The following is a 25,819-nucleotide window of genomic DNA, read 5'->3' as shown; positions in this document are numbered from 1 at the left end:
CCACAGTTTGTTGATCCATTCGTGGATCGATGGGCACTTGGGCTTCTTCCATGACCTGGCAATTATGAATTGGGCTGCAATAAACATTCTGATACAAATGTCTTTGTTGTAATGCGATTTTTGGTCATCTGGGAATATACCCAAGGCATTTCTTCTTAAGCAACTTAATTTAATTGCTTTGATAATATGTATTGACCAAGTTCTACTTATTAAGGGGGAAAAAACCTTACTTCATTGCTTTTCTTCTTCTGATGGAAACTGAAGACTTAAAAATAGTTATCAATAGTATTTGGTTAAGAAGAATTTGCTTAAATTTTACAGATAAAACATGCATTTACTACATTTTTCTTTTTGCCAATTTATCAATCCCAGAGTGGCCACAAAGGTTTGCATATGAACATGATTCTGCTGGGTTTCTCTTTCCATTTTTGCTAAGAGATGAATTCAGTTGTAGAAATCGAGTGTATTTTATGCCTGAAACATGTTAGTTCAGGAATTTCATTTGGTTCTGTAAAGATACGCATCTACCACGGATGGCCAATGCAAACATCAGGCTCAGCCAATTGGCCTCTGACCCAATTTGGTTCTCCCATCTTCTTCTGGCTTACAAAATAACTGCCTTTGAGGAGAAAAAGAGTCAAAGTAATACTTGGTTTGAATGGTTATTGACTATTTTCTTGTGAGACTTAGTGTATACTCATTTTTTATGGCTAAAATATATCAACATATATTGCATAAATACCACAGAAGACCAAACACCAAATGTTTCTTTAAAGTATCAGAAGAAAACACGTTTTGTTTAGACCCAGCATCTGCCCAGATGAATTTTGTTTCTGTTCTATGACTTCCTCAATTTTTCCTTATTAATAAGGACAGATCTGAAAATAATAGCTATTTGAGTCACTGAGTGGTCTTTTACTAAAGTTATAACTCTGCCGCCTAGTGTCCTGCCTTCTATTAGGCAACAGAGGAGTACAGAGATTAATTTAATCTGAAGCCAATTTCTACAGTGACTTGTATAATGTATATCTAAAGATGGAAAACCAAGTTTTATGAGACTAGCATTTCTTGTCAGCTCCCCACTCCACCCTATTCTAATTGAGGCTAACCCTTAAGTTGAATAAAGAACAATGAGTTCTGTAGTTAAAACAGCTCACTACATGCTGCGTCTTGCCCTCCATAAATGGGAATAGACAGACTTAAGCAGAGAATCTGAATTGGAGGGTGAAATACATATTCAATTTTTGAGAGGGGGTGAATGAGAGCCATGTTTTAAAACAGTGTGTAGCATTTCCTTAGTCTGCCTTTAGGACATTTTCCTAAGACATGTAAGGAACAGACCTCTTTATAATAATATATTAACATTTATTAGTATGTAATTTTAATATTGTGCCCACTAAAAATCATATTCCTTTTGAGAGATGAAGGAATGGAGATGACTTCTAAATTGTAAAGCAGAAACTTCCTGGGGGCAGTTGGAGCTCCAAGAGGAGGGTTGGGCTGGGAGTATAAATTTGCCAGGGGTCTGTGTTTGGTGACAATGGAAGCCACAGGTGGGGACTAGATTCTCTTATCAAAGAATATAGGGTAGGAGAAGAAGAAAAGAACCTAGGATTGAGCCCCACGAAGCTCGCGCTTAATGTTGGATGGAGAGAATTGAATCTACAAACATTCTGGGGAAGCCACAGCCTGAGAGGCCACAGGAATGCCGGGAGGTGTGAGCTCTGGAAGTCACAGGCAGCTTCTAGAAGCCTGTTTCCAGGGGCAGGGAGGAGCCAACTTGTCAGCTCCTTCCGATAGGTGGACTATGATGTGGACTGACAAGTGTCCCCTGGGTTCAGCAGCAGGAGATGTCAGTGATCTTAGGGAAGCTGCTTTTGTGGGCAGCTGACGTGGAGAACAGACCTGTGTGGGTTGAGCCAGGTGGGAGGAATGAGGAAAGGAGATCTCGATTACTCTCATTCTCAGAACAGTGGTACGTGGTGAGTGCCATTGATTTTCTCTAGGTTAGAGAGGAGGAAGGAGGGCCCTGGAGCTGCCCAGTGGCTTGCCCGGCGTGCTCTGTAGTTGGTCAGTGATGGACTAACCGAAGAACCTAAGGGCAGGGCCTGACCACCGTCCAGCCCACCGGCTGGGACTTAGCTTGATACAGGTATTCCGTGTTGCATTTCACACCTCCCTGCAGATGCTTTAATCAATTGTGTGGTTTTTTTTAAGGGGCCACTTTGAAACTTTCTTCCTGAAAATTCTATTCTAACAAGTTTACCCTGATCACAATTTTAGCAAGTGGCCTGGGTTAAAAAAGACCAAGACAGAAAACAAAAACAAAGCCTTATCTCCTGAGAAAGTGTAGTCTGTGAGCTCATCCCGCTGCAGAATGTAGGCTGTGTGAACCGAAGGTGAGTTGCCTAAAGAACTTCTGAAGCGCTGGCTGCAGCAGAAATGAAGTCTGAGGGAGGTTTTGTTTACACTGCAAGGAGGAAAAGGTGGGCAGGCTGGGGTAGCAACATAGTAAGGCCAGGAGAGTGATAGGAAAACTTCCTCCAAACGGTCCCCCTGTAGACACTGACTGGCTAAGTTTCCTGGAATAATGTTAATTCTGTCCTCTCTTGCTTTTAATAGGACATAATGACTACATGTGTCCGGCTACCAACCAGTGCACCATTGATAAAAACAGGCGGAAGAGCTGCCAGGCCTGTCGGCTGCGCAAATGCTACGAAGTGGGGATGATGAAAGGGGGTAGGTACAGCTCACACGGGGACCTTGGGGACGGCCTTGGCCCCTGCCCAGTGCTGGCTATTTCCTCTTGCATAACAACCGTGAGAATTTAGTGTTTTCTCTGCTAATTAAACGTTTTTCCTATTCTTATTTTTCTTTGCAAGAAAAAGTGTTTTCATAATACAATTTTGTTTAAGAAATAAAAGTAGCCGGAACTGTAAATTCTAACATGCCATTTTGTGTTTTAGACTTTCAACATAAATAATTATGTTTTAAATCAAAGGTGTGTGGGAGGTGGTGGTGGAAGGAAAGAAAGGCAGCTCAGGGAATTAGTCACGAAATCTTTTTCAGTTACCGCTTCTATTGCAAACGCTAGAAAATGGTATCTGAGGATAAGCTTTCCCCAAATGGAGACCTGCAGATGCAAAAGCTAAATAGCTAATCTATGACCTTCTCATCGCTGGCCATTTCTTGGGGAATTGAATTTCAGTCAAAAGGCAGTTTTCTCCTTCAGAAGTTGAGTCAACCAGATGCTTTCATAACCTCAGTGTCTGGCTTGGTTTTGGGGGGCTCTAACAAATCCCCAAGCGGGTGCAGGATTGTGCCCTTGGGCTTGTATCTTTCTGGCTGTGTGTGTGTGTGTGTGGTTTTCTGTCTTTTCTTGTATCCAATAGTCTAGTTTTTTTTTTTTTTTAAATCAAGAAATGTAGAGTCTAGTTCTAGGTCTGGGGGTATTAGGAGCTCCGTCAGTGTGGTTGCCTGATTGAGCTGCTTGTATTCTTGGGAATCTCGCCCAAGGACCGTTGCTTCCATTCTCAACACAGTGGGAGAGAAAACATGGGAAATATACAATGAAACCAACTGTTTCGGGATGACACGGAGGGAGGAAAGGGCCGAAATGTGCCGTCTGTGGATTGTAGTGGGGAAGAGTTTTCTGAAGGAAGCAAGGCTTGAGTAAAATAAGGAGAACAGAGTTTCAGTGGTAGTGATTTTTACAAATAGAGGGCAGCTCACCTCACCTTTAACTCATTCATACTCGGACAAAGGAGGAAGGGGAAGAAAGATGAGGGGTGGAGATCTTAAATTCTCTTGTTGAAGAGATGAAATTTGAATCTACACGTTGTGTGAGCTGTGGCAATAGCTGTATGTCTCGAACGTCCGAAAATGCAACTTTAATTCAAAGCATAATTAATTCCAAGGATTTAACAGCTACGTTCAGAAAATGACACTTTGAGTATAAATGGATTAAATATTTAAGGAATTCATCTTTCTTTGTACTGCTGGAGAATTAGTCAGGCTTAATTAAATTCATAAGAAGCTTCTTAAGGTAACTTGATAAGTGACAGGAATGTAACAGCTTTGAAACAATAACTTAATCTGAAACAGGAGAGTCCACATTTAATATTTTTCTTTGGTGATTATAGGTTCATTAAGCACAGGCACTTATATTCTCTCTTAAAGCTGACATAAGCACCCGTGAATATGTCCAAAACATCAAAAAAAAAAATTCAAGAGTGCCCATATATCGACCCCACTAAATAAAAGCAAATTCTGTTTTTTTCCTAATGAATATCCAGATAAAGTTTGGCTGCATAAATATAAACTATACATACTCATTTTTAATCTAACAGAAATTTTAATATGCAAAGGCATGATAAAAATCTGTCCGCGATTTCCAAATCAGAATTCAGATAATTTGATGGCACATCCATGTACTTGTGTATGTTTGTGACTGTAGAAACCTGTGTTAGTTTTCTAGGGCTACCATCATGAAATACCACAGACTAGGTGACATAAGCAACAGAAAGTAATTTTCTCACAGTCTGGAAGCCCCAGATTGAGGTGTTAGCAGGTTTGTTTGTACTGAGGTCTCCCTTCTTGGCTCGTAGATGGCAGCCTTCCGTCTGACCCCTCACACGGCCTTTTCTCTGGGCACACACATCTGTGGTGTCTCTTCCTCTTCCAGTCCTATTGGGTCAAGACCTCACCTTCATAACCTCATTAAATCTTAATTACCTCTTTACAGACGCTGCCTCCCAATACAGTCATACTCTGAGATCCAGAGAGTAAGAGTTTCTACATAAGACTTTGGGGGGTACAAAATTCAGTTCATATTGATACCCCATAGAGATTATTCAGTGATTGTTCAGTATTTCTCTGCATACAGTGAAAATGTGTCTTTCTGGGAGTTTATATATGGACATAAGTTCTAAGTCAAGCTTTAAATTCGTAAAATTATAGCCTGTGAGAACATTTCATTTTAATTACAAATATAGAGTGTTTGCTGTAAAGCAATATAATTTATAAGTATTTTCCAGGACATAGGATACCACATGTAGCCTCAGGGTACTTTGTACAACTACTCCTTGAAAATCCCACTGAATAATGACTTAATTTACAACTGGAAGTCTAATTATAACTAACTACAAAATTTGTAGCTGTGACTGAACAAATTTTTACAACATTTTCCAAGAGGTTTCACAACAATCCACTTTCTTAACCAGGCTAGTTACCAATTAGGATTACAGCATCTTTACATAGAAATGAAAGGTAGGTTTCAGATAGAAGAGAACCACATACTTACTCCCTACTTTCACAGCAAGGCTGAACAAATTTACTGAAGGTGTATTCGAAAGACGTAAATCGAAATAAATAACAATCTTAATCTGTTGTGATGCCTACTGCCCCTGAAAATTCCAACATCATTACTAGGTTTGGTTCTAAACCTTGAGAGTTCAACAGGGTGCAGGGTTTAAGATGTGCAGTAGAGGCTGCGCTTTTCCATTTTAATGAATGATCTCTGTGCCGAGGTTGTTTGTCTCTTCACCCATCTCCTTCTCCTCCAACCTAAGATTGGAGGCCGTATGTCTGTACTTCAGGAAAGCCTTCCCTGCTCCCTCACAGTTTTGGAGGCTAGACGTCCAAGATCAAGGTGCTAGAAAATTCACATTCAAGCTTTCCTAGCAAACAGCTTTCTATGATCTCTTGCCACTATTATTAGTTTGTTCAATATCCCTTTATCTATAGTCCATAAACACCATGACGGCAGAGGCTCTTTCTGTTCAGTTTACCGATCTATTAAACAAGTCCCAAAGCAGGTGTTCAAGAATCTTTTTTCATGAATTAGTGAATTGATTTGACTCACTTAAATAGTTATTTCTTTAGGATTTTTTAAATGTGAGCCATTGTAAATCAAGCAATCCTGGATAATATCCTAATCTCTTCCATTAATGTCTTCATAGGACAAAGAGAACATTTGCATATGAAGTGGCAAATAAAAATCCAGAAGACAGGGTGGTGCCTATGGCTCAAAGGAGTAAGGTGCTGGCCCCATATAGGGAGGTGGTGGGTTCAAACCCGGCCCGGCCAAAAACTGCAAAAAAAAAAAAAAAAAAAAAAAAAATTCAGAAGACAGGTTGACACTGTCTAGGTTGGAAGATGGCTCAAATAATGAAAAGTCAGACTGGAAGTCCAGAGCTTTAAGCAATCATTCCTGGGTTTACGCCAACCCAGAATATTACTCAGACCATCTGACTTTCAAGATATATGCTGTTACCCCAGAATGTGGCATTCTAGCTGAGTTTGTTGGAAAGAGGAAAAATTTGGAAGTCAAACCCTTGGTTCAAATGCTGGCTCCTCAAACTTGCTGAGCAACCCCATTAAAGTCACTTTTATGAGCGTCACTGTTCTAAGATATAAAATGGAGATAAATAATTTCTACTCAACCAGTTTGTCATGAAAATCACAAATTATAACGTAATGAAAATACTTTACAAATTTAAAGTAACACACAATGGTTAGCTGTTATGTATTTTTCTGTCTCAACAATAATCTCTGTTTTATCATATCTGAGTTTAGTTTATCATATCTGAGGTCTGCCTCTTTTTTGGAACAAAAGTGAATGGAATGGCAATTTTGTCACCTCTGATAGGATAAATATGTAGTTACTTTGTGGCAAATAAAAACCTGGCTCTGGCACATAGGTTTTCTTTTTTTTTCCCCCCTTATCTGATTTCTTTCTGATCTCATACACTGGATGTAGCTGTATGATGAGTGAGATTTGTTGTTTATCATTTTACAACGTCAAAGATTTACATAAAATTGTGAAAGTTCTCCCCTCACGATAGATGCAGAGGCATGTCGGTGGCAAGGTTTTTCATTTTGCAGATGAAGAAATTGGCATGTGGCAATTAAGTGATGTGCAGAACTGTTACTCTGCCCATCCTGGTCCTGTTTCCTAGAGATGCATCAAGAAGAAATTGGAGATGACGTAGAACGCATCAACTAGTCTTTATTTATTTTGATGATAGTGGTATAGTGTAATTTTTAGAAACATTCCAAGATAATGAATATATCACAAAAATGTTAGAACTTTAAAGTAAGAACATCATATACTACTAACACAAATGAGGAAATATACATGTCTGTCCAGAATCACTTAGAAGTCCAAGGAAGAATTGGAAAATAACATATTTCCCTGCTGCTCAAGTTTAATATTTACCACCCTCAGTTAATTTGTTTGTTTTTCGTTGTTTGATGGGATGAGCTCCCAAATTAGGGCTTGGGATTGGAATCTCATTTAAGCCTATACTGGCTTTTATGAAAAGTAAACAACCAATTACTGATGTTAATGATGGTGGAACCAAATCAGTTAAAAAAAGTAAATGTGAATTTCTTTCTTGGAATTGCTCAATAATTGCAGAAGAATTGTAGGGATATTCATGTTTGGGGATTTTATTTAAGAAAAATATCAAAGAAAACCTGATTACTATTTACCAGATTCTAGATGTTTTAAGTGGTAACTTACACATTTATGATAATCAATTTTTTCTTTTATGAAGTCACATCATAGATTCTTAATTTATTCAGAACTTTTCTCATATTATCATTTTTCATTTGAAAACAAACATACTGGATTGAATAATGGAATCATATGTGGACCTTAAAGAATAATGAATCCAAAGTCTTCAACATTTTAAAGCAATCAGATTCTTCTTCCCAAGTAGGAACAAATAGTCTATGAAACACATAAAAGCTGATTTGGCATTGTCTTCCCTTCAGTCAATATATTGATCAATATATCAATCAATTACCTAGGAACACAAATCATTGATCTAATCTAGCAACTTTATCTTCTAGATAAAAAAAACCCATGGAGAACAGAAAGATTAAGTGACTTCAGCAAAGTCTTTGAACTACTGGGGAGATGAACTGAGCCTGGACTCCTTGATTCTAGACTCAGAGTTCATTTTTCTTCCAGGATATCTCTTTACTATACTACTCCATGCTACCACTCACATATAATATGACGAATAGTTGATAAAAAGTATAGGTTGTATTTAAGCTAATGGATATAAACAAGTTCTTTGCCTCAATTTATATTTTTGATGGGCTTATCAAAGATCCATTGGTCAATTGGTCAATGCATCTGTTCATATGCCAATACCATGTTTTGATTACTATGCATTTGTAGTGTATTTTGAAGTCAGGTAATGTGATGCTTCCAGATTTGATCTTCTGCTCAATATTACTTTGGCTATTTAGGGACTTCTATGTGGTTCTATACAAGTTTTAGAATTTCTTTTTCTATCTCTTTTACTTTTGGATAAATTTATTCTTGAGTATTTTATTTTGTTTTTTGTAACTATTGTAAATGGCATTATTTTCTTGATGAGGGGTAGTTGTTGGAATATAGAAACACTACTAATTTTTGTATAGTGATTTAGTAACTTTATGGAATTTGTCTATGAATTCTAATATTATAGTTTTTGGTGGAGTCTTCAGGATTTTCTACATGTAAGATTATGTCATCAGTAAACAGGGACAATTTAACTTTTTTCCCAATTTGCACGCCTTTATTTCTTATCTTGCTTAATTTCTCTGGCTAGGACTTCCAATACTATGTTTTGTTTTGTTCCAAGTATTAAGGAGGTAAAAATGTTTTTGGTTACCTGGGTGGCTTTTGTAATGCCTGAGTCATGGCTATAAGTGTGTCCCTCACTCAGATAGTGTGCATTGTATCTGTTAGGTGGGTTTTCTCTCCTCACTTCTCCCCCTTTTACCCACTTGATTTCCATTGAATTTTACTTCCCTTTGTGTAGTGTTCATCAGTTAATTACAGTTTAATAACAAGTACATGTGGTATTTGTTGTTTTATTCTTTAAGTACTTACTTAGGACAGTTGTCTCTGCTTATATCCAAATTGTTGCAAAAGACATTGATTGAATCATCCTTTTCTTATGGCTGAGTAATACTCCATGGTATACCTATACTACATTTTGTGAATCCACTCATGATCTGATGGACACTTGGTGGATTCCACATCTTTGTAATTGTGAATTGTGCTGCAGTAAACATTCAAGTGCAGGTGTGTTTTTGATAAAAGAATATTTTTTTCCTTTGGGTAGATACTATGTTGAACAGATGTGGTGACAGTGGACATCTTCCTCTGATTCCTCATCTTAGCAGAAGGGCTTTCAACTTTTCACCATTGAGCATGATGTTTCTCATATATGGCTTCTACTGTCTTGACATACACATACATTCATTCTATATCTAATTTGTTGAGAGTTTTATAATGAAAAGATGTTGAATGTTGTCAAATTCATTCTTTGCATCTATTGAAATGGTCATATGTTTTTCCCCCTTCATTCTGTTAATGTGCTATATCATATTTTATGGATTTGCATATGTTGAACTCTCTTTGCATCCTGGATAAATCAATTGAAATCAGTTTTGCTAATATTCCATTGAGGATTTTTGCATCTATATTCATCAGGAATACATTTAATTTTCTTTACTTGTCTTGTATTTCTTTGGCTTTGTTATGAGGGTAATGATGACCTTGTAAAGTAAGTTTGGAAATATTCCTCCTTCCTCAATTTTTTTGAAAGAGTTTGAGAAGTGTTATGTTATTTCTTTAAATGTTTCACAGAATTCAGGAGTAAAGCCATCAGGTCCTGGGCCTTTCTTTTATGGGGCACTTTACTACTGATTCATTCTCCTTACTAGTTATTGGTCAATTCAGAATATCTGTTTTCTTTTCTTTTTTTTTTTTTTGAGACGGAGCCTCCAGCTATCCCCCTGGGTAGAGTGCTATGGCCTCACAGCTCACAGCAACCTCCAACTCCTGGGCTCAAGCGAGTCTCCTGCCTCAGCCTCCCAAGTAGCTGGGACTACATGCGCCTGCCACAGCGCTGGCCATTTTTTGGTTGCAGCCATCATTGGTGCTTGGCGGGCCCAGGCTGGGGATTCGAACCCGCCACCTTAGGTGTATGTGGCTGGCGCCTTAGCCGATTAAGCCACAGGGGCCAAGCCAGAATATCCGTTTTCTACATGACTTAGTTTTGGTAGGTTATACACGTTTAGGAATTTACCTTTTTTTCCCCTGGGTTATCCAAATTGTTGGAATATAATTGTTCATAGTATTCTCTTATGATTGTATTTCTGTGGTTATAGTTTTTATGTTTCCTTTTTCATTTCTGATTTCATTTGTTTGGGTCTTCTCTGTTTTTCTCATAATTGATCTGAGTACGAGTTTGTCAATTTTGTTTTATCTTTTCAAAAAACCCAACTCATAGTTTTATTGATCTTTTGTATGTTTTCTAGTCTCTATTTTATTTATTTCTGTTACAATATATTTTTTTTTTTTTGCAGTTTTTAGCTGGGGCTAGGTTTGAACTCACCACCTCCAGCATATGGAGCTGCAGCCCTGCAATCTTTATTATTTCTTTCTTTCTATTAACCTGAGGCTGAATTTATCTTTCTTTTGCTGGTAACTTGAAATGTATCATTAGGTTGTTTGAGACATTTCTTTCTTTTCTTTTTTTTATGTAGTTGTTTATTGTTATAAAATTCCTTCTTAGAACTGCTTTTGCTGCATCTCACAAGTTTTGCTGTGTTGTGCATCCATTTTCATTTGTCTTAAGATTTTTTAATTTTCTGTTTTATTTCCTCTTTGAACCATTGGTTGTTTAAGAGTATATTGTTTAATTTTTGTGTATTTATGAATTTCCCCAAATTTCTTCTGTTATTGATTTATAGTTTAATATGATTATGGTTAGAAAAGATACTTGATATGGTTTCAATCTTCCTAAATTTGGTAGGACTTGTTTTGTGGACTAACATATGATCTATTCTCCAAGATAGATCATATGATCATTTGAGAAGGGTATGTATTCTGCTGCTGCTGGATGGGTCTGTTAAATTCATTTATGCTAAAGTATAGTTTAAGTTCAAGTTTTCCTTATTATCTGCTTGAATAATCTGTCTAATGATGAAAGTGGAATATTTAAGTGCCCTAGCATTATTGTATTACAGTTCGTGTCTCCCTTCAGATATATTCGTATTTGCTTTATACATATAGGTACTCTGATGTTGGGTACATATGTATCTATAATTGTTATATCCTCTAGATGAGTTGACCTTTTAATCATTATATAATGGCCTTCTTAGTCTCATTTTACATGTTTTGACTTTAAGTCTATTTCATCTGTTATAAATCTAGCTACTACTGTTGTCTTTTGGTTTCTATTACATGAAATATCTTTTTCCATCCCTCACCTATAGTCTATGTCCTTAAATATGTAGTGAGTTTCTTCTAGGGAATAAACACTTGGGTCTTATTTTTTTCTTCATCTGTTCAGTTACTCTATAAATTTTTATTGGAGAATTTGACCCATTTACATTCAAGGTAATTATTTATAAAGAAAAACTACTGCTATTTTGTTAATTGTTTTCTTATTGTTTTCCATATCTTTTGCTCCTTTCTTCTCTTACTATCCTCCTTTGTGATTGGGTGATTTTCTTTAGTGATATACTTTGAATCCTTACTTTTTGTCTTTTGTGTATTTGATGTCATGTTTTTGCTTTGTGGTTGCCACAAAGCTTACATGAAACTACTCAAACCAGGCAATTTTAAACAGATAACAACAGACTTTGATTAATATTTTTTATACTCAAGTAAATTGCTTATTTAAAGGTGACATTGGTTCTTCTAGGAAGGAAAAAAGTGGAATCTTTATCTACAAGACAGGCCATACCTCACCTTGAATGTTAGAAGAAATGTTGGTAGTGACTCAAGGCCAGGCAAAAATTTCGGATAGGGTCACTCTTTTACCTATAATTTGCTTTAGGAAGAGTAAAGTGATTCTTGATATGACGTAAAGACATTTTTCTGTAGGTGGAAACTAGAAAACACAGAACTTTAGAGTCTGTAATTACATGAATGAATTGCTACTTTTAAATTCTGTAAGCTCAAGATCACAGGAGTTTCCATATGCTTACTTCTTATTTCAGTGGTTGGAAAGAATTAAAGATCAGAGTCTACGTCTACCTCTTTGTTTTTCAGCTCATTGTTCTTATCCAAGTCACACAGCTAGTTAACTGCTCAGGCAAGAAACCAAGTCTCCTGACTCTTGGTTTAGTGCTTCTTTTATTGGACTATTCTGCCTTGCTGACCTTTTAGTGACATAGAACATCATGAAAGATGGACACGTGCTTAAGTAAGAGGTGAATATCTCGTAGAGCAAATTACATCTTAGGAAAAATTACTGTGGACACAGAATACTACACTTCTTCAACAAAAAGAAAAGAAACAAATTTGGATTAGCTGCATAGAAGAAATATCAAAATGAATTTACATGCAGGGCATAATGGGTATTTTCAAAAGACTTACTTAATTACTTAATATTATTTAATATTTAATGTAATTTTAAAAGGTCATCTTACCTTCAGGCCAAAGGTTTTCACTATTTTTCGGTAATTTTAATTATAAAGCTTTTTTTTTTTTTTTAAAGTGTTTTAACTGTTCTGCTTTATAGACACATCATTTTGTCAGCTAAGAGTCCTGGCCTGGCTCTTTACCTAGTACCTAGGGACCTTGAGACGATCACTTAAAGTTTTGGCATTCAGTTGTTACTTCTGAAAAATGTAGGCTTAGGACTTTGTAGTCTCTAAAGTATCTTTCAATTAAATTTTATGTTTTAAGATCTAAATTCAGATTAATAATGGAAAGGTTATAATCAAAAGCCAAAGGTAGCATATATGTTTCTGTACATGAAGAGCAACCTCAGCAACTATTGTATTTACATTTTGAGCTAAATTTAGCAGAACTATTAGCAACTGGAAAAACCTGTTGGAATGGACAAAGTTATTCTGTCCATTCATTAGCGTGGAAAATGAATCTCTTCTGAATGGGGGGTGTCCCAAGAATTATTTGATGCCATCATCATAGAGAAATGAGTAGATAGCCATAATATTGTTACAAATGATTTAGCCACAAAAAATGAAGAATTCAAGAACAAAGTTTGTGGAGATAGGACTTTGAAAAGATAATTAAGCTTTCTTTTTTGTTATTAGAGATATAATGGTCATGATTTGAGTCCCAAGAGCTGACGAAACTTTCTAGTTTCTGCTATCTGGAAAAAGAAAGGAAGAGGCTAAAAAACAAGTGCATTTTGGTAAGTTCCTGATTAATATCACATAGGCAAAAGGTGATATTTGCTTGAAAGCTTATCCAGTAGGTCTAAACCAACATACTTAAGGTCAGACTTGGAAATTACAGAAATACATGACAGCCTTAACAGGGATCCTGAGCTAGAGTGAAGGACATCATCACAAGGAAATCTTCTGGTCACACTTGGAGGTAGCAGGTGGTTTAGTTAGTGCTTGACTGAGCAAAGAAAAATGAGAAACATATGGAATTGTATTTAGGCATATTGTCTTTAAAAGCTTGCTTTAAAGATGAAGTCTTATTACATTTATTTTATATTTAAATTTTTAGTAGTTTTATTTTGAAGATTTTAGCTAACAGAAGCCAGTCAGAGTCCAAGCTTCTTAGCTTGAATCATTTATAGAGAACCTTTATTTGAGCATCTGCTATGTGAAGGTTTGGGGGACTTAAGTGGCAGCCACTGACTAGACAGTGTGTCCAGGCAACATAAAGTGGAAAGAGATTATTCACATAGGTGACCAAACCTCCTTTATCTTCTCAACAGACAGCCTAAAAATTCCTGTTGTCTCATCTTACCCACCAGGTCTGATCTTGCTCCTAGGAATCAAGCAAACTCGTTTGTTAGTTCTTTATAGTTGTAGTTTCAATTTCTGGCTAATGTTCTTGGGCGTGTGTTGTACTGTCACATTGTCCAAGATCTGTTTCCCTCTCTTTGTGGGTTCCTGCCTCACATAAAACATATAGGTGAGAAAATACCAGCTACACTCTAAGGCTAACCTGAGACTCACACACATGAACTGTATTTTGATAATTAGAAACTGATGTGTAGATGTGAGGTATTATTTATAGACGATGTAGAATTGTGGTTTCAATCTTCAGCTTTTAGAATCTGACCACCTGGATTCAAATTTTAGCTCTGTCTATAGGTATTTGACCTTGAACAAGATACTTGCCCTCCCTAGTTTTCAGTTTCTTTATTTGTCAAATGAGAATAATAATGCCTCCTTAACACGGTTGTATGAGAATGAATATAAAGATTTTATATTGTATTTGGCTTTTAGCAAACCCTCCATAGAAATTGGTTACAATGGGTAATGAAAATTACTCAATTTTTGCCTCATGTACTTATTATAATCTCTAAATAAAATGCAGTTCCCCTATACTATTGACATCATGATTAAACACAAATTAATTATGTATTTGATTTCATTTGAATAGTCAGTGATATATGAAATGTAGTACCTTGCCCTGAGGGACTACTCATTTACCCAGCATGGAAAGGTCTCTACCTTCTATAGTTGTTTAGGTTCTCTCTCCCACTTTCCTAACAAACCCTTGGCTCCAGCAAACAGATCTGTCCATTGACTACAGATGGTGTTTTGTCCCTGTGTGCTCTACTAGATTGTGTTTTGTCCCTCTACTCAATTGAAAGTTGGTTATTAATATCTTTATTTGTTTGTGATAAGTTGCCCTGTTTTCTAAGGCCCCTTCTCTTTAACTCATTTAGGACTCCCTAAAAGTCATCACCTTTTCCCTCTGAATTCCTATAACATTCTTTCCCAGAGTCTAATGAGAGGATGAAGTGAATTGCTGTTAGAGCTCTGTCATAATGTGACTACTGAGGTCTGTGTCCCCTGCCAGCTTGAGGACAAGTTAGATGCGCTGTTGTGCAGAGAGCAGCTTCTGTCAACTAGTGGCTGCTCTTGGTTCTTGACACCTCCCTGCCTGCCTGCATCCTTCGGTTTTTATTTACCCTCGGCCCTCTGCCTCACCTCCATTTCTGATCTTTGCCATGACTCCATCTGAACTAGGCATTGATTTTAGACTTCTTGGACATATATCTGACTGATCATTTTCTTTCATTGTGAAACTTAATTGTGTGACAGTAAAGTCACTAAGCCTCCAAACACTCAGCTCTTATCCCCATATTGCCTCTAAGTCTCATCCTAGCCTGGCCTCTCGAGTGGCAGAGTGGCCATGCCAGTTAGCCCTGCCCCTACCCCCCCACCCCCACCCCCGGCCAGGATCCCGTTGATGGCTTTGGACTGCATTTAATGAGTCTTTGTTTATGGAACACTTAGTTGACTGGGATATAGGATTCAGAAAACTGAATCAAGCCAACAACCCAGTATTTTCAAAATAGGCTTAGCTCTTATCTATCCAATTAGATTTTTTAATGTCTAGAGGCAGAGATAGTCATATTCTTGTTTAATTCCTAGCACAGCAATATTTCAGTAAATATTTGTTATTGAGAGTTTAAAGACTAAAGGGAAATTTTAGGCAAGAAAAGAAAAGATGATTTTTCTCAGTGTTTAGCCTAACTATTTCCTTGGCATTATTTCATTATTTAGATGACAAAAGTATGACTGAGGTATTATTACAACCATGATATCATAATTATGTTTCTCTATCTCTGCCTCTCGTTTCCTCTTTTTTCTCTTTTTTTTTTTTGCATAATGCATAGGCCTCTGATTTATTATGTAACTTTAAGAATAAAAAGTAGTGATGGCAGAAACTACAACTATCACATTATACATTAAATTAAAGAAAAACAATTTTTAGAGAGTAGAATAGCTATTTCTAAAATTAAGTCAAAATAAGTTTTCTTATTATCGAATTATTTCAATAATATCTGATATCACAGATAAGATAAAAAATATTATTGGTAGCTGATACTCTTTATAGATACTTGTTTTGAGAAGTTCTAGGTCTACTATCTTTACTATTGATAATAATTCCTTTTTTTCTTTAGCTTGTACTTTATGTTTATTATTTTGTTTTATGGGGCATTCAAAATATGCATTTTATGCTATACCTACAGAGTCCCCCAGAATTATTAGGCATAATTTGACATAATTAGTTCCACTATGAATTTTCCAAATATTCTTTCCTACAGGCAGATAGTAGCTCTGATTGGCTTTTAACTCATTCACACAAATCCTCTCTTTTAATAAATATGGTTTTAATTTATTACATGAACGATTAAAATGTGGTAAGCATTTTAATTCTTTTTGGAATAACTTGCTAGTTTGCTTGAGGGCTGCAGTTCACCATTTTTCAGTCACATCTTTCCCCAACTTAAATGTTGTACATATGCAATTATTTTGCTTAACATGGATGTTGGGATTGTTCACTCCCAAAGAGATGTCCTTTAGAAATGGTGATGGTTCACAGAAATGCTTGTCTATCTGTTCTTGTTGGTATTCACCGACTGCATTTTGCAATGGAACCCACTGGGATGGTGGGGGTGGTAGAACAATACTGGGTGACTTCTTTGATTTGAATCCAATGCAGAGAATTAGAGTTGTCTGATATTAGAACAAAAAACTAAGAACAGCAAAAACAAAAACAAGACAACAAAACAGCAATGCCAACCCCAGCCAGATATGTTTCAGAAATATTGAGAATATTTAAAAAAATAAAATAAAAGTACCCCTGCAGAGAGTATTCAGGAGAAGGCAGAGCTGGGGAAGGACGCTGGGTAATGGCCCAGAAATGAAGCAACCTTGGGAAGGGGTATGAGTGAATACCAAAAAATAAATAATAATTAAAAAAAAGAAAAAAAGAGGTATAAACTGACAAAAGGGAGGTGGTGGGATATTGACGAGCTATGCTTAGACTGTCCTACACAGCAGAAGATGATTTGGAATTAGGAAATTAGTGTTTCGGATAAACCTTGTTTGATTCTAAACTACATAAAGAGCTGGTGATGATTCAGGCAGGACTGGTGGCCTTAACCTTAGAAAAAAATAGATTTAATCTTCAGATAATAGGGTCAGGTAAGGAAATAAAATGAGTTTTCTTCTCTGCATTGGAGCTTATAAGTTAGTTATTTAAGGAAAAATAAAGACATCTAAGAAAATTTTCATGAGCAATACAGATTAGAGGAAATATACATTTTCTATTAGAAAGCAGAAAAATACTATCTCAAGATGTGAAAATTAACTCACTTGCAACCTGTTAGTGAAAACCTAAATCACTTTTCACTGATATGACCCACCCCCACCCCTGAGAAGATTGTTTGAATCAGGTGTAAGACATTTCAAGGGCAAATAGATTAATACAGTAATAAGTTCATGCTATAAAGTGAAATAATTAAACTGGACATTCCATATTCTTAAAATTAGAAGAGAACTATGAGATATTTCAAAAACTACCTAGAAAAGGATAAATTCAAACAAACAATTCTGTATCCTCCCCTAAATCATTAGTCAACTCAGGAAACAAAAAATACTAATTTTTGTTAAAACAGAAGACTGTTCTAAAAACAACATATTAGTTAGGGTTAATTTTGACCTAGTTAAGAAACAGTTTAAAAATCCCAAAGTGGAAATGAAATATTACCATTAAAAATAGTTTGATAGTGAGTTTTGTGTAGAACCCCAAACATTTTTAATATTTAACAAAAATGGACTAAACAAATGTTAAAAATAATTGCCTGGATTGAAAAAAATGATTTTTTAAAAAGACACATAGGACGGCTCTAAATTTTTATGTCCACATACTATAGCAACAAAATACCAGCAAGAAAAATGCATAGAAACATTAATACATTATTTCCCCATTGTTCTGTTTTTTAATAGAGTTTTAAAAGATTTATTTATCTATTCTGAATCTTTATTTTATGATTGCAACTGTATTAACCTAGTAGGTAGCTTGACTTTGCTTTGTGGTGACATCTGTTTCATTAAAAATTTTAATTTTTAAGTTGAGAAATTTATCATACTTTTTCTTTGTTGTTTATACCTTAAGATCTGATTAATAAATCTTTCCTTGCTTATCCACCATAAAATTACTTAATAATACTCTGTTTTAAAGGTATTAGAGCTTTGCCTTTCTACATTTTGTTACCTTTTCTACTTGACAGGGGATTTTGTGCATTATGTGAGGAATATAATTTTGTATTTTTTCATCTGGAAAACCAAGTTGTTCCAGAACGATTAATTTTATTTTCCCATTGTTCTGCAAAGCTATCCCTATCATTTATTAAGTTCTCCTATGTGAGAGAACTGACTCTGAGCTTTCTTTGCTATTTCTTTGCTTAATTTGTCTGTTTTTACTAAAACCATAATTTTCATTTCCATAACTTTAATTATGTTAACTTTATAATCCTTCTCGAAAAGGGCTTGCTTCTTTCAAAATTAGTTTGGCTATTTAGGGCAGTTTTGCTTTCAATGAATTTTTAAATCAACACTTAATGAGATGGCATTGAATTTATAAATTAATTAGAGGAGGATTGGCATCTTTATGATGTTTACTCTTTCTACTGTGATCATTATATAACTCTCCGTTTATTTTAGATCTTTTATTTATTTTTTATTTTAGGTCTTTTAAAATGACTTTCAATAAAGTTTTCCAATTTTCTCCAAATGTCTTGGATGGTCAAAAATTTATTCATAGCTCACTCATTTTATTGATATTTTAGAGGTCTATCTTTTAAAAATTTTTTTACAATCTAATTATTTCAAGCTATATCATGTATTTTAAAAATCTTTACAAATTTTGAATTGCATTGCCTATTCATTTGACATTTTACCAGGAGTGGGTCTCCTTCAAACTGAAATTTTAAGAGGGGCTAAATTAATGTTCCAACATGCACATATTATCATTTATTTGTTCCCTCAGTTATTTAATATTTATATTCTTTCAAACTTTACAGTTTTAAACGTGACTGTGAAAAGCTTTTTTGCTATGTCTTTGCATAGCCCAATGCTTTTTTTATTTAGAGTCATTCCTGAAATTAGAATTGCTGGGTGAAACAGTGTGCACATTTTTATGGCATTTGATATATATGCATATTGTCAAAATTGGACCAGTAGTGATTGCTTTAGAAATCGTGATACATCATCTGAAAAGAATACTCTGCAAATGTTACACATTACAATATAGAGAAATACATTTGTTGTTGACGTGGACGATATCAAGAAGAGAGCTGTTTATAAATAGCATATATGTATTTAAGTTATAGAGGCTTCTCCTGGGCAATAAGAGTAGGGTGAATATATGAATAAATAAATGATTCTGGCAGGATATGCAACAGAGGGTTAACCACGTTTAACCCTGGGGAAAGGAATTATATATGATTTTTATTTTCTTTCTTTTTCTTTCCTGTATTTTATATTTTCAACATTTTGCATCAAGTGTTTATGAATAAGATAAAAAATAGTTTGTAAGTTCAGTGGGATAGCATTTTTTGCTCATTTCTCAATTTTTAGGAATCTTTCTTCATGACAATATTTTTTTCTTTTTAATGCTTATTCCTGTCTATGAGGAGCAAAATTGACTAGTTATCTTAGTATATCAACTACATAAATCATCATGTGTTTAACTAATAAATTTCACCTCTGTTAATTATTTTACTCCCCATTTGGTATTATACTGTATTTTAGGTGAGCTCACAAATGTTATTGAATGAGCTTATTTAGTGTTATCACCATGACATTGAAATATCAATAGCAAATGACTGGTGTTGTTTGGGTATCAATCCGATTATTGGTTACATTTCTATTTTCCCATGATGGAAGGCACCCACAGTGGCAAATGCTACTCACTGCTTATTCTTCACCTCCTTGCTTAAAATTGAAGCATGAGTGATTGGCGTGATTCATTCAAGAGTTAATGCATGAAATTGCAGAGAAAAAAGTTAACTTTTCCATCCCTACTTCAAAACGTTTTCAGTCTATCCAAGGTAAGTGGGGCAACCCTAAATAAGGAAGAAGGTTTCACAAATCGTGAAAGCTTTCTAAACGAGTGAGATAAAATTGTTCTGAAACAATAACTTACTCTTGGTCCTTTTATTCGAATGTGTCTTCCTAAGGCAAAAGTGGCAAAGAATTGGATGAGTTCACATTGAAGTAGACGCCCCACTCCCAGCAGGGAGCTTGTGATTTTGGAGGGGTCTGTAGCTAATGTGGAGAAGTGCATCCTGACTGCTAATTCTGTGTCTAGTCTGAGTACATTCTGTTCTGAATTATCTTCAAGGTCAAATATTTTCATTTGGGCAACTTCTGCAATCAGGGCAATTCACTCTATCTTTGGAGAATAAAATGGAAAAGGGCAACCCAATCTCTATGACCTTAAACTTCCCCTGCAACTTAGAGATGCTTAGCTCAGCTGGTGAGAGCTGGATGCTGATGACACCAAGGTCGTGGGCTCTCTCCCCTTATAGGGCAGGAGTCATTCTCATGTGAAAATCCCATGGCCGGGACTCAGGCTCCCTGGTCTGCTAAGCGTTCACAGCTAGGCAAGGGAGTGTGGACTTTTTGGTGTATTTTGTCATGACATAAAGAGTCTCCAACTTGAGGCTTTTTGTGGGACCAAGGATGAAGGTCAGCTGAGGCTGGCTAAGGAGAAGGCAGAGAGCATCCTAGGCCACAGCACAGCAGAGGATGAGAAAAACTGAACTAGGCCTGGGAAGTAGGTGCCAGTGAAAGGCACTGTATTTAATGAACATAAGAAAAATGGGCTTCCCATACCAGGAGAGTTTTCAGAAGGCAGATTGCCTAAGCCAGAGTCAGGATAGCTGCTTAGAAGGGGCAGAATGCACCCATTAGGCAAAAGCTTTGGAGGTGCCATTCCTGGGAAGTGCATGAGTAAATGTCATAAAAAGTTCCACCAGCTACTGTTGGCTTCTGGACTGAAATTCACCTCTGAAAATCTTGGGCAGAAACATGGTCTTGGGAACTTATCCAAGGGAGTCATCAGGACATGGTGTAGATGAGGAGTGGGGATGTTGGGTAAGGTGACCAGATGTCCTGCTTTTGGTGAGACAGTCCTGATTTTTAACAATTTGTCCCGCGTCCCATGGTGTTTTAAAAAAGTCCTGATTTTTGGAAAGGATGCACGACAAGCTAGGGAAGGGCGGGACAACGGGAAGGGAATATACAGTTTTTGGCTGCTGAAAAGGTTAATGTAACTCCATTTGGGAATGAAGAGGTTAATGTAACTTCATTTGGAAATGAAAAGGCTAATGTAAACTCCCTACTCCCCTCCTGGGCAAGGTAGCCCAGGTGGACTGGCGCCCTACTCCTTTGAGCCACAGGCACCACCCTATACATAATTTTTTTTAATGTATTATATTTGTAAATTGTACTTATGTTGAAATTAAAAATATATATATTACAATACTATTTTTGCATTCTATGAAAATTTTTGTTGCTCCATATAGACCACATTTTTAATTATGAACACCCCCCCTCTGTCAATGGTATCCCGTTTTACGAATGTTAAAATCTGGTCACCTTAATGTTGGGTGAACTATGCAGCCATCTACTCAGGCCTTGGGTCTGGATGGGTGCAGTTTGGGTGCAGTTTATGCTGTGTCTGTGAGTTGATTTCATTGTAAATTTCATCAGATCAAGAAGTGAGGAATTCTGACATACCTGGTTAGGGGTCAGAGAGGGACTGAATTGCAGGTGGGCCACCAACAAATCCCACTATAAGGAATCTACGAATATAGAGGCAGACTGATCAGAGAGTAGATGTTATAATCAATTATCATTATTGCAAACACTCGGCAGAGTTGATGTTCTATTGGCAGTAGCACCTTTTTTATTTCTGACCTAGTTCCAGAAGGATATACTACATATCCAGTGCAGCATTGTTCGGCAGACTTTCTGTGATGATAGGAGTGTTCTCTTCTTTCCCTTTTGAGGCTAACCCATAGCCTCACCTGGCTATTGAGTACTTAAAATGCTGCACTCAATTTAAGTTAGATTAACTTTAAATAGTAACCTACCTGTGGCTAGTGGCTACTCTAGATCTTGATGCTAGAGTAAGTGGGAGCAGCAAATACAATATTGAGAAGAATGTAAATTAATAATTATATATAAACGAACAGGGCAGGGTCCAAATGGGTCTTTTCCCTTGGCCTTGGCTGTATACTTAACCACAAAGAGACGACACTCCTCATTTTTTAATTTACAAAATGTAAACTCATTTGCCTGTGATGATGAATGCTCATGTAGTTATTGAGACCCAAACAGAGACATCAAGGAACTTATTTTCAAGATCTGTTACCTGTAAAAGGGTGATCAAAATCTTACTGGGGATTGTCTTAAGCAAGGACTAGTTTAGTGGGCCAGTTTCTAAATATTCCTGTCAATTGTATGGCATTTGTTTTCAAAGTAGTTTTGGAAGCAGGCCATTGGCAATACGATCTATTAAAGTGCGGGAAGAACATAATAGAATTTCTTATTTTGTTTGAGTCTCATTAAGAAAATTCTGTTTCAGCTTGTATGTCTCCTACACATGTAATACATCAGTATGCGAATCCATTAATGTGGTTAAAACATGGACATCTCTTGGGAGCACTTGCTCAAATACTTTTTCCTACTAGAGATGTACAATCAAAAAGTTTTCAGCTTCTGGCCAATTGAATGTTTTATAGCAAGGCTATCCCTTGGGGTGACCAATGCAATTAAATGTTCATCCTACCACATGGCTTTTCTTTACAGTTTTCCCTCTAACCATATGAGAGCTGGTTCACTTGTTGTAAGTTTTATAATTCTGTTTTATATTCAGCAAATTTTCCTGTTTCTTCCATGTCCATCCTATGTTTTATTTTCGTATTTCTTTATGGCTTCCTTGAACATTTTCAAATTTGAGCCTTGCAAACTGGGCGCTCACTTGGTAACCTGCTCTGACTTGCCCCATCACAGCCACCCCCAACACAGGACCAAATGAATACAGAGCCAGGAAGGCTGGTCCTCAGGACCTCCCCCTTACGTAGCCTTGTTTATTGTTCAGATTTAGAAACAGCAATACCACGTCCAGTGTGCCACCTCAAACCAGATTAGTTAGACTCTCTGAGGGAGAGGCCTAGTCACCAGAGTTGGTTTCATAGCTCCCCAGGTGACTCTAATGTGTACCCAACATTGAGCATCTCCAGGATGGATGACATTCATCCCCTCTGAGTGCTGCTGAGAGGATTCTGCAAGGCTGCTGCACACTGGTCTACTGAAGTCCAGTAGGTGGACGCTAGCCACATGTGGCCATTTACATTTAAGTGGCTTATTACACAATTAAATGGTATTATAAATTCAGCTCCTTGGGCATACTAGCCCCATTCAGATGCCCAATAGCCACAAGTGGGTAGTGGTTACCATTTTGAGCAGTGCAGCTGCAGAACATTTCTGTGACCACAGAGGGGTCTAGTGGCCAGTGCTAACAACTGGGGACTAGTGAGAGGAAAAATGAAGAAGGAAGGGTAGAATATAAGAGAAATTCTAAAACAGTTCATGTGGTGGTAGGTGCCATCTCTTATCTTACATTTGGAGCAGAGTTTATGAATTTCTTCAAATACGGTTGAATTTTAGTTAGTTTACATGGAAGACTGACACCTGTTTTAATTTTCTTAGCTTACCTTAGCTTAATGCCACTCCCCTAGCACAGCGTAGGTAGTAGCATCTCACTTACTCCCTAACGTTTTCTTGGGCTGTATGCACCATTTGCAATAAACACAATTTAATCACAGAGGTTTATCCTCCTCTGCAACCTATATTGTTTTATGGAACAGGTGAACAGCTGGTGAAAAGAGCCCCAAGGTTTCTAATCCCACTAAAGAAAAATATGGCGTTAGCAATTGCCTTGCACTGTGACATTTGTGAAATCCAAGGAAGGACAGATATCATGCTCGAGCAATACACCCATGTAAACTATATCGAGAATATTAGGGGTGGGAGAGTATTGACCTTAATATTCTTTTTACTTATTAAAAAGCAACACACTAAAAGTAACCATTTTACCTGTGAAGTATGTACTCACTTTAGCTGAGAATCACTTTCTCAAATTATTTGAAATTGTATCCTTCAATGCCTATACTCACTCCATGGTGAGGATTTCCACCACCACCTGCCCTTCTGCTCTTTAGGCCACTTTATTAAGTCCCTCTCCCACACGCCAACAAAAAACACAGGTTGGTTAATGGATCTTATTATGCTCATTTGTCTTTGCCCAGAACCATTGAAAATGATCACAAATGACTATGTAATTATAATTAAGATTTCATAGATGCAGACACTATTTTTAACAAGTTCATTCTGTGAAGTTTCACCCTATTTTGAATAGTGGTATTCTCTGCTAGAAGAAAAAAGTACTTAAAATGACAATTTAACTGGTATCTTTGGTGGGTAAGCCAGTTATTGTATTTAATAATTGTAATGATTAGCTCATAATATACAGCTAATAACTCTAGGAAGTTTACTATATTAGAATACTTATGAAGATTAAATAGAAGAACTTATACCATAGGACCTGGTTCCCAATTTTATCTCCCCCCCCGCAGTTGAGTCCATATATCTTCAGTTTTAATTTTATTCTCCCAGAGAAGGTAGAGTCCTGGCCAGTGTGATATTTCAGATTTTGCAACAATATTTCATTGTGAAGAAGAACAACAATATATTAGGTCTTTTTATGTATCAGGCTAAAAATTACAAGTATCATCAAATGACTAGAAAATTATTCTAGCAATCTGCTTCTTAGTTAGAAAACGATTTTTTAAAAAAGAGTTGTGATAATCTCACGATCTGCAAAGTATCATCTTTAGAAACCTTTTTTTTTTTTTTCTCCTTTGGAACATCTCACCAAAATCCTTTTTTCCCCCTTTATTATCCATGGTTTTGATGTGCTTTCCCCTGGTAAAATGAAAGCGTTAGTTTCAGAGCTCTGTGTTCTATTCTTTCCATTTAAAATCATAGGAAAAATAACTGTCATTTCCTTATCCCTGTCTCCAATTCTGTCTTCATTTTCTGGAAGCCAATTTTCTCCTTTCTCTTCTGTCTTCTATAAGGAATTTTTACTCTGCTCCATTCTCCGCAATTCAGGGCTCACAATTTCTTTGAGTTTCTCAGATTATCCTCTGGGCTTGTGTCTACTTTTCCATTAAAAATAAAAAAGATTTCGGTCGTATTTTGACTTCATCATCTTCATCTTGCCATATTTAAAACCCATCTGTGTATTGATTGAACCAAACTTTTCATCCTGCTTACTCATGCTGAATAAACTTTGGAAGGATTTAAAAATCATCGCATAATGTGATAGAATTTTCTAGTATACTCAGGTTACTGTGTTGTATGCAATGAATTTGAAGTGAAATAACTTAGAATGAATACAGCACCAAGAAGCAATAATGTGAATCTGCATAGATGGTGTGCTGGGTCAACATACCCATAAGGAAAAATCACCATTTTATTAGAAATTTAACCAATCATATTAGCATTGGAGATGGTATAGTAGAAAAAACAGGTGTTGACATTTGGAGTAGCTACCCTAGCGTTCTAATTTTTTTTGTTAGCCCCTAATTGTGTGCCTTTGGCCTAAGCCATTTTTATTTCCCTGAGCCTTTCATTTATATAATAAAATGGGAGTATTTATTTATATGATGAAATGGGAATTTAGGATAGGTGAACTTTAGCCAGGTTATAACCATTGCAGTAAGGGAACACTATTTTTGCTGTGTTTCTGCTTTTTTGCTGTCATTGATAAATGTACTATGTGAGTTCTAAACTTGCCTTTCACTTCCTCTTCCAGTTCAAACTTTGTTTTCAAATCTAAAGAAAGTATCAGATTGAGTATCCCATCTGATCTAATATCAACCAAATATCCTTTCTGGGTTTTAAAATATTTATAATTCTTTTTTTTTTTTTTTTT

At 36.3% G+C, this 25,819-nt stretch overlaps 1 protein-coding gene across 4 annotated transcripts in view; it reads left to right on the top strand.

The window, feature by feature from the left end:
- Positions 1-25,819, top strand: part of ESR1 (estrogen receptor 1) — a 264,535-nt gene that overhangs the window by 86,151 nt on the left and 152,565 nt on the right. For all 4 annotated transcript variants that reach the window (XM_003797871.2, XM_012810119.2, XM_012810120.2 and 1 more), the window contains one exon: positions 2,623-2,739. In XM_003797871.2, coding sequence (XP_003797919.1) covers positions 2,623-2,739 — 117 coding nt within the window. The remainder of the gene's footprint in view (positions 1-2,622; positions 2,740-25,819) is intronic.

This window comes from Otolemur garnettii, unplaced genomic scaffold (assembly GCF_000181295.1).
Source record: "Otolemur garnettii isolate 467f Iridium unplaced genomic scaffold, OtoGar3 scaffold00126, whole genome shotgun sequence".
Taxonomy (NCBI): domain Eukaryota; kingdom Metazoa; phylum Chordata; class Mammalia; order Primates; family Galagidae; genus Otolemur; species Otolemur garnettii.
This window is presented reverse-complemented; position numbering and strand designations above follow the sequence as displayed.